The sequence below is a fragment of the Protopterus annectens genome, chromosome 9.part0 (genome assembly GCF_019279795.1).
Source record: "Protopterus annectens isolate FY-2018-M chromosome 9.part0, PAN1.0, whole genome shotgun sequence".
NCBI classification, from domain to species: domain Eukaryota; kingdom Metazoa; phylum Chordata; order Ceratodontiformes; family Protopteridae; genus Protopterus; species Protopterus annectens.
This window is the reverse complement of record NC_056743.1, coordinates 1,246,511,235-1,246,529,275: the sequence shown is the minus strand read 5'-3', so window position 1 is coordinate 1,246,529,275 and position 18,041 is coordinate 1,246,511,235. Positions and strand designations below refer to the sequence as shown.

At 41.4% G+C, this 18,041-nt stretch overlaps 1 protein-coding gene across 1 annotated transcript in view; it reads right to left on the bottom strand.

Annotated features, from left to right (window-relative positions):
• The window catches only part of LOC122810646 (lysine-specific demethylase 2A-like), a 1,654,939-nt gene that overhangs the window by 596,725 nt on the left and 1,040,173 nt on the right, over positions 1-18,041 (bottom strand). Inside the window, exon 16 of the mRNA XM_044082219.1 lies at positions 5,488-5,619. Within this exon, the coding sequence (XP_043938154.1) occupies positions 5,488-5,619 (132 nt within the window). The remainder of the gene's footprint in view (positions 1-5,487; positions 5,620-18,041) is intronic.

Below are 18,041 nucleotides of genomic sequence, written 5' to 3'. Positions count from 1 at the left end.
TGTAAGGCAACACCCTTTTCAGTATCAGTCTGATTTTTTTTCTTTCCTGAACAGTCCCAGATCCAAAGTTTTTTTAAGGTCTCCGTTAGTATCCATGTTTTCTACCACCAAACACACAATGTACAAGACATAAGTAAATTACAGTAAAAATTTTAAGTTTACATTTTGAACATTACCTGAAACCTAATACCTTATCTTTTCTCATTTCTAAGAACATAAAAAAACTTGCAACACCAAGACCAAAAACTCATGGCAAATACTACCTGAAAATGCAATAGGATTATAGCATATCACAACAACTTTATTGGAGATAAGCAGTGGCCTACTGATGGAGAGGAGGAACATGAAAATAATCTTGCTCAATTCTATAATGAAGAACATGGACCAAAGCTCCAAAGGTAGTGGTGTCTCCATATTCATAAAGGATATGCACACCTCCAGACTAGTAGCCAAAATAACGCATCTGAGATATTTCAGGTACAACTAACATTGGGTAAGACAGCGATTCAGGTCGTAGTCTATTACAGGTCCCCAACCATGTCCCAAGACTCTCGCGCTATGTTCCTAACCACCCTGAAAACTATTAGGGTCCAACCCAACACTCATACTAGGTAACTTCAACTACCCCTCCATCAACTAGGAAAACTAGTCATGCACCAATACACTGGCCCAATGCTTCCTGGAATTCATCAATTCCAATGCCTCATTCTTACCCCCACTAGAGGAATCAACAACCTTGACCTGGTTATTACTAACATGGGCAACCGTTGCTCTACACCAATAGTCAATTCCTAAATGGTTAGATCCGGCCACAAACTAATCACCATGGAAATCCAAATCTCATCCACACCCCCCCCCCCACAAAGGTAACCACCATAAAAAACTTCTCCAAAGTTGACTTTGGACTCCTAAAAACAGAGGTGGCTAACTTCACGGCACCCATGTCAATGGAAAATAGATGCATGACTGCCAAATCATACACCAATGCACTGTACGAACATGTACAAAAATGCATGGAACTAGCCATTCCCAACAGAACCAAGACACTCTCCTCCAAAAAAAAAGGAAGCCAATCTGATGACCCCCCCCACCATTAATAAACTCTACAATAGAAGGAAGAAACTGTTGCAGAAAAAGGTTAAGTCCCAAGACTGAAAAATCTCCATTGTTAGCCTCAACAAAAAGTTGAGATCCCTCATTAAAGCCTCTAAAGTCAGCTATGATGGCAGAATTGCAGCAGACACTAAAAACAACCACAAAGCCTTCTATAGTTAAATCAAGAATCTCCATGGTAATACCCAGGTTTGCTCTGAGTTACTGCATAATGGTACCTCCTATATTGAGGCAACAGATATTGACAACATACTGGCTGACAGATTCAGTGCCAACTTTACCCCTCTCTCTCCCCAAAGGACCTATCACAATACTGGCGGAATGCCAGGCAGCCAGCATTACTGCAGCACAGGTTAAAGCTGCATTGTCTAAGGCCAAGAATACAGCTTCCGTGGGACCCGACAATATCCCTGGATGTGTTCTACATGAACTACAAAGTGAACTGGCACCACATCTGTGTGCTCTGTTCAATCACAGCCTAACCTCAGGCTTTGTCCCTACCAAACAGAATACTGCTACAGTCATCCCCTCTTCATAAAGGGGGAGCGATTACAGACCCTTGGAATTATCTCCCCATTAGCCTGACGAGTCTGATATGTAAGGCTGTGGAGCGCATCATCATGGACCTAATTAACAAGGATACAGGGAATCTCCAAATTCTAGATTCCATGCAATTTGGTTTTGTGAAAGGTAGATCATGCCTGCTCAACCTGGTTGACTTCTTTGAGTGAGTCACCAGAGCTGTGGATGAGGGCAAGGCAGTTCATACAGCCTACCTCGATCTGGCCAAGGCCTTTGATACCATTCCCCACTCAGGAATTATTGATAAACTCACTAAACTAGGCATCAATCCCTATATCACTAGGTGGGTTGCAAATTGGCTTACAGATAGAACCCACAGTGTGAAAGTAGTGGACTCCAAGTCAGACTGCCGACCAGTCACGAGTGGAATCCCACTGGGATCGGTCCTGGATCCTCTCCTGTTTGGCATCTACTTCTCAGAAGTCCAGGCCAACACGGAGGGACTCTGTCTGACCAAGTTTGCAGATGACTGCAAGATGGGAGCCATTATTAACTCCCCAAGTGATGCAGACATCCTACAGAAAGGCCTCACTGAGACCAATGACTGGTGTCGAAACAATGGCCTTAAGCTTAATGCCAAAAAATGCGTCGTCATCCCCTTTGGGAAGAACTCTGTTCCCACTAATTACCACATCGATGGGAACACACTGAATACTGAAGGCGTTATAAGAGATCTGGGGACACAGGTTGACAGCAACCTCTCCTTCGACCACCACATGCTAGGGTGGTCAGAAAGTACTTCTATGTGGCACATCTCATTACCAAGGGTTTTGCATCCAGGAAGAAAGAGGTCATCATCTCTCTTCTCCTCTTCCCTCATTAGGTTAAGAGTATAATGCCCCACATGCAACAGCTGGAAAGGCCACAAAGTACCTCACAAAGAGGATGCTAGGCTTTAAACACATGTCCTACATGGACAGACTCAAAAAACTCCAGCTATTCTCTGTCTTATATCGTCTACTAAGAAGCTATCTCTGCTTGACTTACAAAGCCATGTCTGACCCAGCTCTGTTAGAAATGCTACATCTAAAGAAATCCCATTCCCTCTGCATCACACGCTCCAGAGACCTCAACCTCATTACCACAATCAACAGAACATGCTGGAGGGACAGGTTGAAAACCCAGAGACTGCCCATGCTCTGGAAGAGACTTCCCATACATGTCAAGCAAAGCACCTCACTGGCCCTTCTTCAAGAGAAATCTTGATGAGTGGATGGGAAATAGAAATTTCACCTCGGGGATCACTCCAGTGGTTCTACTTGATAGAGGCACTGGGAACTAACATTGGGCGGCACGATGCCAGAGTACTTCTATAGGCTAGGCTTTTAAAGGCTCCAGGGCCATTAGCCTACTACACATCTATGAACCTATAAATACTGTCTGTAAAAAAATGGAAAGATCTGCCCAAATAACTTTAAATATATTTCATATGGCTGAAGAAAATATCTACCAAACTGATGTCTGTAGGAATGAGGCAAAAAAAAGGCCTGGAATGGTGTGATGCATTATGGGAACTACAGAAGTTTTCAACACCTGTTCAGGTCTTAAATGTGTTGATAAACTGCTGCTTGTGGCATTCCAGTCCTGATGCTGAAGTGAATGGACTGGAACATGTAGTATTTTCACACGTCTAGATTAAAATAAGTCCCTTTGATTTTTCTTTCTAGTCCCTTTTATAGCATAATGTAGTCTCTCATTCTCCGTTTCAAAAGACATGCAACTCTGTCAGTTTCTCCAGAATAACATGACATATTATACAATCTGTTCACCTTACCCTCCTAACAGCTCTGCTCTGTATTCCTTCCAGAAACAAATTTTACTTTCCATTAGAACAGTTCTAGAACTGACATGTATTTCAGCTGTGACCTTACCAATTTGTTTACCGGGAAAAGTCCAACTTGGAAAGAAGCCAATTTTCAGAAAAGGCCCAGGCAGAAATGCTGCAAAAACATCTTTGTAACGTGGGAGGAAAGTGGAGCACCCAGAGAAAACCCAAACAGACGCAGGGATGACATGCAGACTCTGCACAGAAGGCACTCCAGCAGAGAATTGAACTGGAGAACCTCAGGCAACAACACTACCACTGCATCACTGCACCATCCAACTGTCAATACTTGACAGAGGGGCATTATCACTTAAATATGGCTTTCATTCCATTCATTTATCCAGCCAGTTGGTTTCTTTAGTTTGCTTTTGCTATCTCTTCCTTATGAGACACCTTATGCAGAGTTTCTGTCACAAAAAGTAACAAGTTTCCCTCATCAACCAAGTGCATATTCTAGTCCTGGATTATTTATTTCTCAGGTGCAACACTGCACTTGGAAAACTGAAATGAAGTTATAACTTTACAGAACATACCTGCAACCTTTTGCATACCCCTTCGGGCCTGTCATTTCCTCCCAAATTCCTTGTTACCATCCCCTCATCCTTATATCAGCAGACAGAATGATACAGATTTCAATGTACCAAGGTTAGAAAAATCATAACTTAACCACAACTGGACAAAGTCCTGACCTCTGACAGATACTATTAGCAAATATCTTTTCCTCAGACATACCCCTTTGACTACCACCCTCCCTCTGACTCAACATTGCACCATACATCCTCACAGCTACCATTCACTCACACTGGCCTTACCTTTGCAAGGAGTCTGCAGTAGACATTAGTTAAAAGCTTTACACAAGTCTAGACAGTGCACATTTACAGAGGTCTCTGTCAACTTTTCCAGTGACATGGTAGTGTAATGCAATCCAGATGTTACTGGAAATTGCAAATCTCTTTTTATTCAAGGATCATGTAAACTTAAACTTCAGGACTGTCTCCATTCATTTTTCAACAAATGGAATCAGGCTTCTGTTTTTTTTTTCTTAAACAAGAAACATCTTTAATGAATTATCACTTATGACATAGGCAATCACTCGTTTATATAAATGAAAACAAACCATACTGACATTTTGAGTTGCAAATATTATACATCACATATAACATTCTATGCAGTTGTCAATCAAACATTACATAGCTCATTCAATTCCTGCCCTCCGTTAAACCTCATTGTTCCTCTAAAACATTATTTTGCATGCATTATTCCCACAATTCCTGTTTTCTTATGTAATTTGCTCTTATCCATTTCTAAAGATCCCACTTCCACTTCTTTTATCTCTTTTACAATATTCACTACTTCTGGTTAGCTGGTTTAGACTTTGATTTCCATTTTCTAGTAAATGCTTTTCTGGCAGCCACCAGGTGCTCCTGCTCCCCCACTACCTACCTACAATCAGTAACGACCATCCCCTTTCCTCACTGATCTAGGAAAGTGTGCTATCACTTTTCACACAACAGCAGCTCTCTTTAGGATCCTAAGCACAATCTTGTCTCTTCTACCTTACTTTCCTTCAGACCCCCCAGTGTTCCTGTCACTTCCTCAAAACTGGCTTGCAAGAAAAGCACACAATACTCTGGGGTACATACTGTAATTCTGATGACGCAGCAAAAACAACAGGTCTAAGTAGCATGTTAGCCAAAAGAAAGAAACACAAACCTGGCCACCATATCTTTAACTATGGTAGGAAAGCAACAGTGGTGCCCAAATACCTACACCCCAGCCAAAAAGGACAGCAGTCTTTCAAGTAACCATCCTTACCAACCCAACCTATATCCCACAAGCCTAAGGATGCACTGGTAGATAAGATGAGTGGAGTATAAGCACCTTGTATCACAATGGCACAGGCAATAAATAATCTGAAACTTATAACATAAAGCAATGAAATGCTTTTTCAAACAGGTTTTACTTACCTTAAGACAACCTGGATGAACAATCTCATTGCAGATCGAACACTCCATCAGCTTCAAGGCAAAAGACTTGGTCTCGTCCTCCTGATCCCCTGTGTTACACAGTGCACAAACAACTGAGTGAGGCAGTCGGGGCTAAAAGTGAGATGGACAGAGATTAAAATAAGTACATATAAAACAAGCATTTACATTACTTGTCCTCTGTCACTATGCTATAATAAATACATGTTTATAGAACCAGAAATGCATAATAATACAGAAAAATGGCCAACATTTTTGGCTGGAATTTGAACCTATGAAGACAAACTAAAATAAAAGCAACAGCTTTATTATCTCAAAATATGAAAACAGGCTGTTAGTGATGTCCTTGTCCTCTGAAGGTTAAGTGCTGAAAAGGTAACAGAAGCAAAATAACTTCACAAGATTCCATAGGAAGTAAAGTACATGTGAAATAAACTGAGAATTCCACAACACAGCAACAAATACGGGAGATTAACAAGAATTCCAATACAAGCAAGCAAGACTGGTTTCTGATGTCTCAGGTTTTTATGTTACACAAACCCTTCAGAGAATAGGGGGAGGTGGTAAACAAAAATACATAGCAGCAACATCAAGAACTTGCCCAAACTGCAAGTCTAGAAAATATTTTACAAACCTTATGCCAACTTAATAGACATCAGAGGAATTTCCTTGGCAGACATTATAAGAGGCTTGCTTACTCGTAAGATGAGCTGGCCAACATGCCAGAGAGCATTCTGATGAGTATGAGTGGGGTGTTGTGGACTCCTGAGGCACAAAAGGATGCAGCCCTCACACCCTGGCCTAAAGTAATGACCTAGGCATTGGAGGGAGCTGGCTGGTGGGGAAGGGTGTGCACCCCCATGTTATCAAAATATCAAGTCAAGAGTCCTCAAGGTAGAAGCAGAAGGTCCTACACACTTTGGATTTAGAAGGCAAAATTAATCAGGAAATCTGAGCAATTTTTTTGTCTCCTTTCATGCAATGAAATTGGGTTTGGCAGTGTCTAAGCAAACCATCTCCCCCTAAATCTTTAAAGCCATTTCCTTTTGTTATTCTTTTCATGGCAAGCAGCTTTTCTCTTTGGTTTGTGCTTATTCTATCAAATAGAGGCCTCTTCAGGTGCTTTTTTCAAGGATCTGGATACTACAGACATCTTGGAAGCTGCTACTTTTGTCTTCTGTTCACACTTTTACCAATCATTATAAGTTGGATGTCATTTTCAGGGCAAAGGCAAGATTTGCCAGGGCTATCCCTTCATGTGTCTGTGGAGGGCTCTTCTCTGCCTCCCTCCTCCCATACTTTACAGGAGCTTTTGCAGCCTCCTAAGTATAAAGAATTCTACAACAGTGATAATGAAAAATATAGCACAATTATACAAGATCTTACCATAAAAGCAGACACCCTACTTCTCAGTGTTGCAGTATTCAGTCCCTCCCTCATGCCCATTTTAATTTTCTTTTGCCCTACTGCTTGCTGAGGGTTTTTTGTCTCGCACATCCTTAACTTATTGTGTTTCCCTTCTTGATGGGCATGTTACTGCCTTTCTGAGGTTCCCCTGCTTCTCCTGGGCACCTCACTTCTGAGAATTAGGCATCTGTAGGCCACATATGTGCTTTATGCTTTGTGTGTAGGACACATGTCTGATGTAGGACTCCAGAAAGGTGTAAAGGCTTTGGTATGCTGGCTAAACTTTAGGCTAGCCTCTGCAGGATATCAAAAGTATAAAGAATGCTGCAACAGCGAGATGTACAATATCTACTGTTATTGTAAGATCTTACATAACTGTACCTTTCCCAAAGACTATGTGGAACCCAGTGAGCGAAGGCAGGGTAGACTAATACCACTCCCCTCAGACCCTACCTTGAAACAAACCACACTAGCCCTACACAAGAGGAGATTGCAGAGGAATGGAAGGGAATAGTATCATCTAAGAGGGAAAGAGAGGGGGTGCCTACCCCAAGCATTAGATGCAAGTTGACAAAAAACTTTCTAGAGAGGGAGGCGGTGGTAAAAGTGTAGCAGCGCAAGTCCTACTTATTTGTAACAGTTCAAATTCCTTATTGCCTCAGTGGTATTTTGGGATACCTGCCAAGGCACTCAAGTATCAACCAGCTTTCAAAAGCTCAGACTCACCTCCCTCTTTCTTCCTCTGACAGCTGACTGTATGACATATGCTGAGAGGGAAACCTTTAGCTGAGAGAGGAAATAAGTGCTCAGACTTTCTTTTGCTTCTACAAAGGAGAGGAAACTACCCGAATCAGCTAGCAAGAGTAAATTTGCACCCAGTCCCAATTCTGTATAAAAGCCACATCCAACAACTGTATTAAAGAGGTAAAAACCTACTTCAACTATACACAATCTAGGGAATGGTGGGTGGGTGCTGCTAGTGAGGCAGTGATAAATTCAAACATCTATTGCTACAGGCAAGTAGGACTTGCACAATTGCACTATATTTATCATTCCCACTGCCACAGTGACTTTTTGGGTTGATTCCCAAAGCTAAACCTACCCGGGAGGTAGAAGGCTAAAGAATCAGGAGCCCATGGAGAATGGTTCTAGTGAAGCCTGCTCTGGACCTTGACAAGGAATCTAGTTTGTAGTCCTCTGTGAACATATGCTATTATTTATTTTACATTTGTTAACCGGGGGTGTCTGACTGAGCCGAAAAAGCCCTTTTTCAGCAGAGGCCTGGGGAGAAAAGCTCCACAAAGAAAAATTACAGATACATTTAGATATTTAGACATGATCAGTATACAAACAAATTACAATAGACATGTTTTTACAGTGGTATGCAGCACATTCACAGTTAAAGTGGCAAGAACAAACAAGAAAATATTAATTTAAAAATGAAGGTAATTGATTTGTGGTGTACAGCTGAAATTTGGAACATAGGTTGAATGCATACATAGTACACAGGTACAGTACATACTTTGTACATTAGCCAGTGTTTGTAAAGAGTGAAAACTATCAAGTACTCTAGGTTTAGTATGTGTACCTTATCCGCTTTCACTAGCCTGGGGAGCAGTCATGGCACTGCCAACATTGCTTGATATGTTGCCTAATAAGGTTTTTAAAGGAGGCTTTAGACAATGTGTTTTGCATGCTAGTGGGGAGAGAATTCCATTTTTTTAGCCACTGAACTACTATATAGTGAGTCTCCAAAGCTATTGTAGCTGTTGGTGACGTCTAGTAGTAGTTTGCTTGACGATTTAAGAGGCCTTTTGGCTGAGTGATGTTGTAATGTAACTATTGAACAGGATATGGCCCTAATCAAGTAAGCATTAACCTTGCCTGGAAGAGATTTACCATGGTAGGAATAACAAAAAAGCAGCAGAGGAAAACAGTCATGCCACAGTTTTAGAGACAGGCTGACCTTTTTTTAGCATCCTGTATAGGAGACAAACAGCTGTTCAGCATTCCTAAAGGGCATTGTTTTGTCAAGGAAGTACCACAGCTGCTTGTGCACATCCAATGTATATAGAATCTTTAGTTCATTGTTTCTTTGATCAGAACAAAACACTGGGAGACTGAAGACTTGATTCAAGGTACATTCAGAAACAACTTTAGACATGAGTAATGGATTAATGCATAACACAACCCTGTCTTTATGGAAAATCAGTTAGGGTTGGCCCACACTGAAAATCTGCTGATGTCAGAGCAATGAGTAAACCAGTCTTCCAAGTAATGAACTGCAAATCAGCCTGAGAGGCAGGTTTAAAAGAAGGTAAGGCCAATTTTTTAAGAACGAAGATTAGATGAGATATCAGGGAGGATGAACCTTCTTTTTGGGGGGGAGGGGGGGTCTTGCATGCAATATTCCTTTCATAAACTGTTGAACCAGAAAAAGAGATGAAAGGGGGATCCATGGGAAGAGAAGATGGTTACAAGATGCACTTTGATAGAAGCATATGAGAAACCATCTCTAAACAGCTCACAAACTAGAGGGGTCAAAAGCCTTTTGGGACCTCTGTTACTGACTAGGCATCACCCAGAAAATCTCTTCCACTTGAAAACACAAGAGTTTCTATAATCGCAAGTTTTCTTGCCTCCTAAATACCCGTTATACATCCACATGGAACAAATGTCTAAAAGGTATTACAATAGAAGCATCCAGGCTGTCAGCTGCAATTGTCTAATTCGTGTCTACAATTTGCCCCTGATGCTGTTGGAGCAGATCCAATCTGTGAGGAAACCTGCGGTAATCGCCCTTGGACAATTATGTTAAGAAGAAGAACTCAGAACTTACAAGATGGCTGCACACTGAATAACAGTTTAATTTCAGCTCTCCCTGTGTGAAAACAAACTCAGAAAAGAGAGCCAGTGAAGTTGCCTTTTTTTGGGTAAATTTCAGTTACTGGCTAGCAAGTGCACTGCCTGGATGCCAGCAAAGAAGAAAGTTAGAGAACCTGAAAGGAAATCAACTACAAAGGTGAGCAGAAAATGCTGGCTGGGAAGAATCTTGCAGGTGTTCAGCAAAAAAAGTTCAAGCTCTAGCTTTGGTGCAAGACATCACTTCTAGTAATCTAGACAAAAAAATAAACAAATTGTGATCAGAGCTGATTAAAACAAATCAAACACTTAAGGAGTATAGCAACTCAAATGACAAAAGGCTGGAAAAAGCTCTTAACAGATATTCAGATTAGCTGATAAAACAGCAAAAAATCAGAGATCAAAATTAAAAATAACGCTGGCTGAGAATGACCCTGCTCAAGAAGACAGGTTTCAAAAATGGTAGAAATAGAGGAGAGAGCACACAGGGAAAACCTGAGATTTTCTGCTGTATCAGAAAAACTGGAAGGAAGAGACCATATTAATTTTACAAAAGCACAAATAAACTGGACTGGTATTCCACAGCAGGAGTTGTTAATTCGCTCCAAACCTACCCCCCCCCCTTTTTTTTAAACAAGAAACATCTTTACTAAATTATCGCATATGACAAAGGCAATCATACATTTCTATAAATTAAAACAAACCATAATGACAATTTTAGTTGCAAATATACAGCACAAACTGCACTGACAATTTTAGTTGCAAACATTATACATTCACTTACAATCTATTCAGTCATTGTCAGTCATTACATAGTTCATTCAAAGCCTACTTTTAAACCATATTCCTCCTCTGCATGCATTATTCCCAGAATTCCCATTTTTTCTATGAAATTACTCCTACCCTTTTCTAAAGGACCCAATTCCAGCTGTTTTAGCTTTGTTACTATATTCACTACTACTAGTACAGTTGGTTTAGAATTTTGATTTCCATTTTCTAATAATTGCTTCTTTGGAAAAAAAAAATCCGTAGTTGCACCAATTTACTCACGCCCAGTACCTCTGATCTTTAAAGTCTGCTAACTCATTACTCTCCCAGAAAATGTGTTCCCAACTACCTCTTTCTTCCCCATCACACCTCCAACATTTACGGTCTACCCGAGGAAAAATTCACTGGAGTCTACTTGGGGTATAAAAATACCTATGTAAATACTTCAACGCAAAGATCCTAAAGCTTCTAGAAAGGCATACATCACCTTCTCACGGTTTCTTTGTGAACTGCTTAAACAATCTCTCTTCCCAATCCTTTCTAACCTCCTCTGACGGATTCTTATAGTTACCATGCAATATTGCATACGCTCTACTAATTATTCCTTTTTCAACAGCAGCTTATGTTCTACATTTTACTAAAACTCTACTAGTGCTGGTCTTTTGCGTAGGATCCCCTATTTCTCTTTGCCTTCCCTATCAAGGGATCAATATCGGAGTACAGGCAATCTTTAGCCTGCAGGCCAAATAAATTCTTGGCCTCTTCCCATTTATTACCTTTCCCTCCCTAATCATTTGCTCCCAGTACATGGATTCTTTTGTCAGTTTTCTCCAATAAACTTCAGTCTCTTCTTGACTATTGTCTGCATCACTAATTACATTCATCCCTATCAGCAGAATCTTCTTTCTCCATTCTTGTGTTGGCTTAGTTCTCAGAATACTTTCTGCTACTTTATGAATATTATGTATAGTTACTGTTATTCTCCTTAAGGCTAGTCATCCAAAATACCAGTCTTTCCCGGTTTCTTGAGCTTCCCTCCTGTTTCACCATCATCCCGTTCTACTTTGAATTATAGGTTTCTGCTTATGCTATGCATAGGAGCCTTAACTGTGTAGCTCTGAAATACCCTGTTCTATTAGAAGAATCAGCTTATCCCACTTGACTCTTGCCATCTTCTCATTCCAGATAAAATCTTTCAACTCTATTAAACTGCCATCCAAAACTTCTCTTGTTGAATAAAATAAGCCTGACCACTGGGACTAAACATTTTAACTGCTTGTATCCTGCTATCCATATCCACATAACAGAGCTTCCATTTTTTCAGGTTTTGTATTACCTTTTGTTTATTATCTTCCCACATATCCCTAGCTGCCACACCATAATATTTTTTTAGTCTATACTCCTAAATGCTTCATTTATCACGTCCTCATAAATATCGATATTGCTGAACCAATTCGTATGTGGGTACATAATTTACAGCTATTGCCTTTGTTTTAGCTTCATTAATTTTCTTATCTCAAAAGATATGAAACTGCCTTAAAATGTTCCACAACACAGAAATGTCCTTTTTCTGGTTTTATCAGGTATAAAATAATAACATCTGCAAAAAGAGACAGCTTTTCTTGACTATCACACCAATTATATCCTTGAATTTCTGAAGACCTTATTTTCTTTGCCAATGGTTCTAAATATGCAAACAACAAAGGTGAAATAGGATGCCCCTGCCTGGTTCCTCTGCTCAGGTCAATACAAAAGGACCAAGAACGGAGGTAAACCACGTCTCAGAGAAAAGAATCAAAAAACAAACCAAACAGAATTGGAAATGCTTGCAGCTTTTTAAAAATGTAACTGTATAAGTAGTACAAGTCCGGGCCACACACAGGAATATAAGGATAGCTGCCACATTAACTCAGCCCTTTCCAAGTGCAACATACAAGGGCCCCCTCTAAATTCCTCATTTACTTGCTGTAAACCACAAAAATTGAAACTGTGCCCATTATGCATGTGCACATGCTTAGCCAATGCATTAGTTAACTTGGACTTCCTAATAGCATATAAATGCTTATATACCCTATCCTTTAGGGCTCTAGTCGTTTTTCCTATGTAATAAGCAGGGCATTGATTACACCTAGCCACATAAACCACTGCTCGAGTTACAATTCAGCCTGCAATTTATTTTACCCTTTTTACCATTAATTTCGACTAGCTGTCCTTGATGCATAAATTTACAAAAACTGCACATTCCACACTTTTACATTCCTTGTCCTTGTATTATAGGTCGACGACCACTTTCTAGTAGTGCCTTTAAATTTCCACCTCTTCTTGCTACTATTTTGACCCTTCCTGCAAGTTTCTCTCTTATAGATACCTCCAATTATTTTCTAATTCTTTGCAAGAATAACTTGGATCTCATAGAAATGTGTTAAATGTGGTGGTAAAAGTGAAGTACAGTTGTGTACACTTACCATAAATGTACATGTTCGAGTGTATTCACTGTTGCAGTCATTACATATGGGTAATCTGCTAGCAGGTTGCCCTCAGTCGGTCAGAATAACAAAGTCTTGGGTCTTGCGTTGGTTGCTGTCCCTTCTTCCATAGCTTCATAGGTAGGTACTAGGCTAACAGCCCTAGGGCCCATACAAGCCTAGCCAAAAAATGTACCCTGGCTTTTGCCACCCAAGAAAATTATTTTCCTGTGCCCCTGTCGAGCAGAGCCACAGAAGTGATCCCCGGGGTGAATTTCCCATTTCCCATCCAATCATCAAGATTTTTCTTGAAGAGTGCTAATGAGGAGCTCTGTTTGACATAGATAGGTAGTCTGTTCCAGAGTATGGGAAATCTCTGAGACAGGAATCTATCCCTCCAGCATGTTCTGTTTATTGTGGTGACAAGGTTTAGGTCCCTAGAGCGTGTAGCTCGGAGGGATTGGGATTTCTTTAAGTGGAGCATGTCCAACAGCTCTGAGTTTGACATAGCTTTGTATGTTAGGCAGATATCACCTCTGAGTAGGTGATATGCGATGGAGTAAAGCTGTAGTTTTCTGAGACTGTCTGCATAGGGCATCTGTTTGAGGCCACTAATCCTCTTTGTGAGGTATTTCTGTGGTCTTTCCAGTTGTTGTAGATGTCCTGTGAGGTACATACCAAAAGGGGCGTTGTACTCTATAATGGGTCTAATGAGTGATGAGTAGAGGGGAACAATGACCTCTTTTTCTGGATGAGAATCCTTTTGTGATGAGATGAGCCACGTAGAAGGATTTCCTGACCACTGTGGCGATGTGATTATCAAAGGAGAGACTACTGTCCACCTGTGTCCCAAGGTCTCATCACATTTTCAGCATTAAGTAGACAACCAGCTATGTGGTAGTTCATGGGTACAGAGTTTTTACTGAAGGGGATGAAAATACACTTTTTGGCATTGAGCTTCAGGCCATGGCTTTGACACCAGGTATCTGTCTCAGTGAGGCCCTTTTGTAGTTTGTCCACATCATTAGGAGTTACGATTATGGCTCCTAGTTTGCAGTCATCTGCAAACTTTGTTAGCCAAAGACCTTCTGTGTTGGCCTGCACTTCAGAGAAGTAGATACCAAACAGGAGAGGACCCAGAACTGAACCCTGTAGTACACTCCACTCGTCACTGGTCTGATGTCGGATTTGGAATCCGCTATTTTCACAGTGTGGGTTCTGTCCATGAGCCAGTTGGCAACCCATCTTGTGACATAGGGATTTATACCTAGTTTAGTGAGCTTATCTATAATTCCAGGGTGGGGGGTGGTGTTGAAAGCCTTGGCGAGATCTAGATAAGCTGTGTGAACCATTTTACCCTCATCTATGGCTTTGGTGACTGCTTCAAAGTCGTCAATCAGGTTTAGGAGACATGATCTGCCTTTTACAAATCCAAACTGGGTAGGGGTCCAGAGTTTGGAGATTACCAATGTCTTTGTTTATGAGTTCCACGATGATACGTTCCATGGCCTTGCAGACCAGGCTCGTCAGGCTAATGGGGGGTTGTTCCCGGGGTCTGTCGTGGCTCCCCCTCTGTGGAGTGGGATAACCGTCACGGTGCGCCATTCAGTGGGTACAAAGCCTGAGGTGAGGCTATGATTGAACATGGTACTTAGGTAGGGTGCCAGTTCATTCTGTAGTTCGTGTAGAACGCAGCCTGGGATATTGTCAGGTCCCATGGATGCTGTGTTTTTGGCTTTGGAGAGTGTTTTTTTACCTGTGCAGCCGTGATTATAGGAACTTTGCATTCTTCCAGTATAGAGATGGGCCCTCTAGGGGGTGAGAGGGGGGGGGTAAAGTTAGCAGTGACCCTATCTGCTAGGATGTTGGCAATATCACTTGGTTCTGTATATTTAGTGCCATTGTGCTGTAACTCAGAGCAGATCACAGTGTTCCCATTTAGATTCTTGACAGCTATAGAATGCTTTGTGGTTGTCTTTAGAGTCAGTGGCAATTTTGTTTTCGTAACTAGCTTTGGAGGATTTTATGAGGGATCTCAGCTTCTTACTGAGGTTGACCAGGGAAGTTCCTCCAGTCATGGGAATTTACTCTTTTTTGCAACAGTTTCTTTTTTCTGTTGTAGAGTTTGTTTATGGCAGAGGACCACCAGATTGGCTTCCTTTTTTTGGAGGATAACATTTTGGTTCTATTAGGGATAGCATGATCCATGCACTCGTGTAAGTGCCTATAAAGTGCATTTGTGAAGGATTCGGCAGTCATACCTCTACTGTTTGTCCGCATAGGTGTCATGAAGTTTGCCACTTCTGTCTTAAGAAGTGTGAACTTGGCTTTGGAGAAGTTTTTTTACGATGGTTTCCCTAATTGGGGGTGGGGGTGGGGGTGGGATGTGGATGTCTAGGCTCATTAGCTTGTGGTCGGATCTGACCAACGAGGAATTGACCTCTGGTGTGGAACACCGGTTTCCCATGTTGGTAATGACCAGGTCTAGGATATTGCTGCTCCTGGTGGGGTGTGAATAAGTTGATCCAAGGCGTTGGAATTTATGAATTCTACAAAACGTTGAGCAAAAGAGTTGGTACAGGAGTAGTTTTCCCAGTTAATGGTGGGGTAGTTGAAATCGCCCATTATTAGGGTGTTGGGTTGTACCCGAATACTTTCCAGTGTATCAAGAAATGAGGAGTGTGAATACTGGGGCATGGTGGGGGGTCTGTAGCAAGCTACAATTTGGATTGCGGTCTTGCCCAGAGTTAGTTGCACTTGGATAATTTCAGATGCATTATGCTGTATAACTAGCCTGGAGGTGTGGATATCCTTAATGAATATGGACACGCCTCTGCCTTTAGTGCTTCTTTCTGGGTTAGGTGGCCAAAAGGTGTGGTATGAATTGAAACCTGGTAATGCAGGGGTGCTCTCTGGAGCTTTGAACCAGGTCTCTGTCACTGCACAGATGTCAATGTTCTCCATTTTAAAGAGTGCCTCGAGTGAGCGCATTTTGAGGTTTCGACTTCTAGCATTGAGTAGCATTACCCTCAGATTTTGCTTGCTTGTACTTGTTACGGTGGTGAATTTGTCATTTGAACCTTGCCCAAAAAAGGCACTATAGGGGTGGCAAGAGCTTTAGCCAGTATCCGGAATCCTAAGGGCGACATCTCTGGCAAAGCATCGTGGACTGTCGATCATGTCGTCCCAGGCAGACAAATACTGTATCCCCTTAGAATGACACCAGAAGCTTAGCCAATTGTTGAAGTCAATCATTCCATGACGTCAGGGCTATAAAACATGCAGCCGATGCCATTTTCATCAGTTTTTCTTGCCCCAGATGTCAGGTGCCCCTCAAATGGGGAGAAAAAAAAAATATGTATATATATATATATATATATATATATATATATATATATATATATATATATATATATACACACACACACACACATATATATATGTAATTTACAACACACAAAAATATACCTCCAAATAAAAGTAAATACAACAAAAAGCTTTTGAGCATAGTAACAGAAAGAAGAGGTATTAAGAGAGAAAAGTAGGGGGCTGGCAGGTGGGTAACCAGGACTGCAACAGTGAATACACTAACATCTACATTTATGGTAAGTGTACACAACTGTACTATGTTCTTTGTGTTTCACTGTTGCAGTCATTACATTTGGGTAGAATCCAAAAGCTATGGTTGGGAGGATGGAATTATACAGCATGAGGAGCAGCTATAAGGCCCTGCAGGACAGCAGTGGCAAAGCCTGCTCTGGATTTTGAGAAGAGAGGTAAATGGTAATGCTTGGTGAATGTATGAACTGAGCTCCAGGTAGCAGCTTCTAGAATGTCTCTGGTAGGAACCCATCTGAGAAAGACTGCAGAAGTAGATGCAGCCCTGGTGGAATGGGATCTGATCCCCTTGGGGACAGGTTTACTATGATGCATGTAGCAGAAACTAATACAATGGCTTATCCATTTTGAAATTGTCTGCTTTGAGATGACCTTTCCCTCTGCCCCTGCAGCAAATGCCACCAGTAGTTGCTCAGATTTTCTTAGAGATTTTGTCCTGTTCAAGTAGAATCTTAGTTGTCTGAGTACATCCAATGAATGTAGAATCCTCTCCCCCTTGTTATGTGGATTTGGGAAAAAAGTTGGCAGATGAATGGTCTGATTAAGAGCCACACTGGATACCACTTTAGGCATAAAGGATGGATTGGTCCTGAGCACTACCCTGTCCGGGTAGAAAATAATAAAAGGCTCCACTGCCATGACAGCCTGTAGTTCTGAGATCCTTCTAGCTGAAGTGACTGCTAAAAGAAAAGCTGTCTTCCAAGAGAAAAATTTTATGTCCACAGTAGCAGCTGGCTCAAAAGGAGGCAGGGTGAGTTTTTCCAAAACAAAATGTTGGTCCCATGCAGGAATCGGTGCTCTCCTGGGAGGTCTTAAATTTTTGGCCCCTCTGAGATGCTGCTTTAGCAGGGGATGAGAAAAGAGGGGAGGCTCTGTGTTGTAATGAGCTGAAATGGCAGAGGCCTGGATTTTTAGGGAAGAGAAAAATAGGTCCTTGTGAAGCATCTCAGTTAAACATTGTAGAATCTGAGGAATATTGGGCATTTCTGTGCTTATTCCTTGTGCCTGATTCCAGGCACAGAATCTTTTCCATTTATCAGCATAGGATTTTCTAGTGCTAGGCTTTCTAGCCTCCAAAAAGACATCCATCACAGGTTTGCTGAGAGATGTAACTGGTGAAATTAGTTGATTAGCCATGCTGCAAGATTCAGAGTTTGGAGCGGAGTGTGTAGAATTTGAAAGTTCTGCTGAGACAGTAGATAAGGTGTCTGAGGCAGGTACCATGGAGGAAGGTTTGACATATTGCGTAGGAGCGGGTACCAGTGTTGGCGAGGCCAGTCTGGAGCAATCAGAATCATTTTTGGTTTTTCCTGTCTGACTTTTAGTAATACCTTGGAGAGCAAAGGCAGAGGGGGAAAAGCATAGACTGATAGGTTTTTTCAGCTGAAGGATACAGCAGCCATTTTCCAAGTTTTT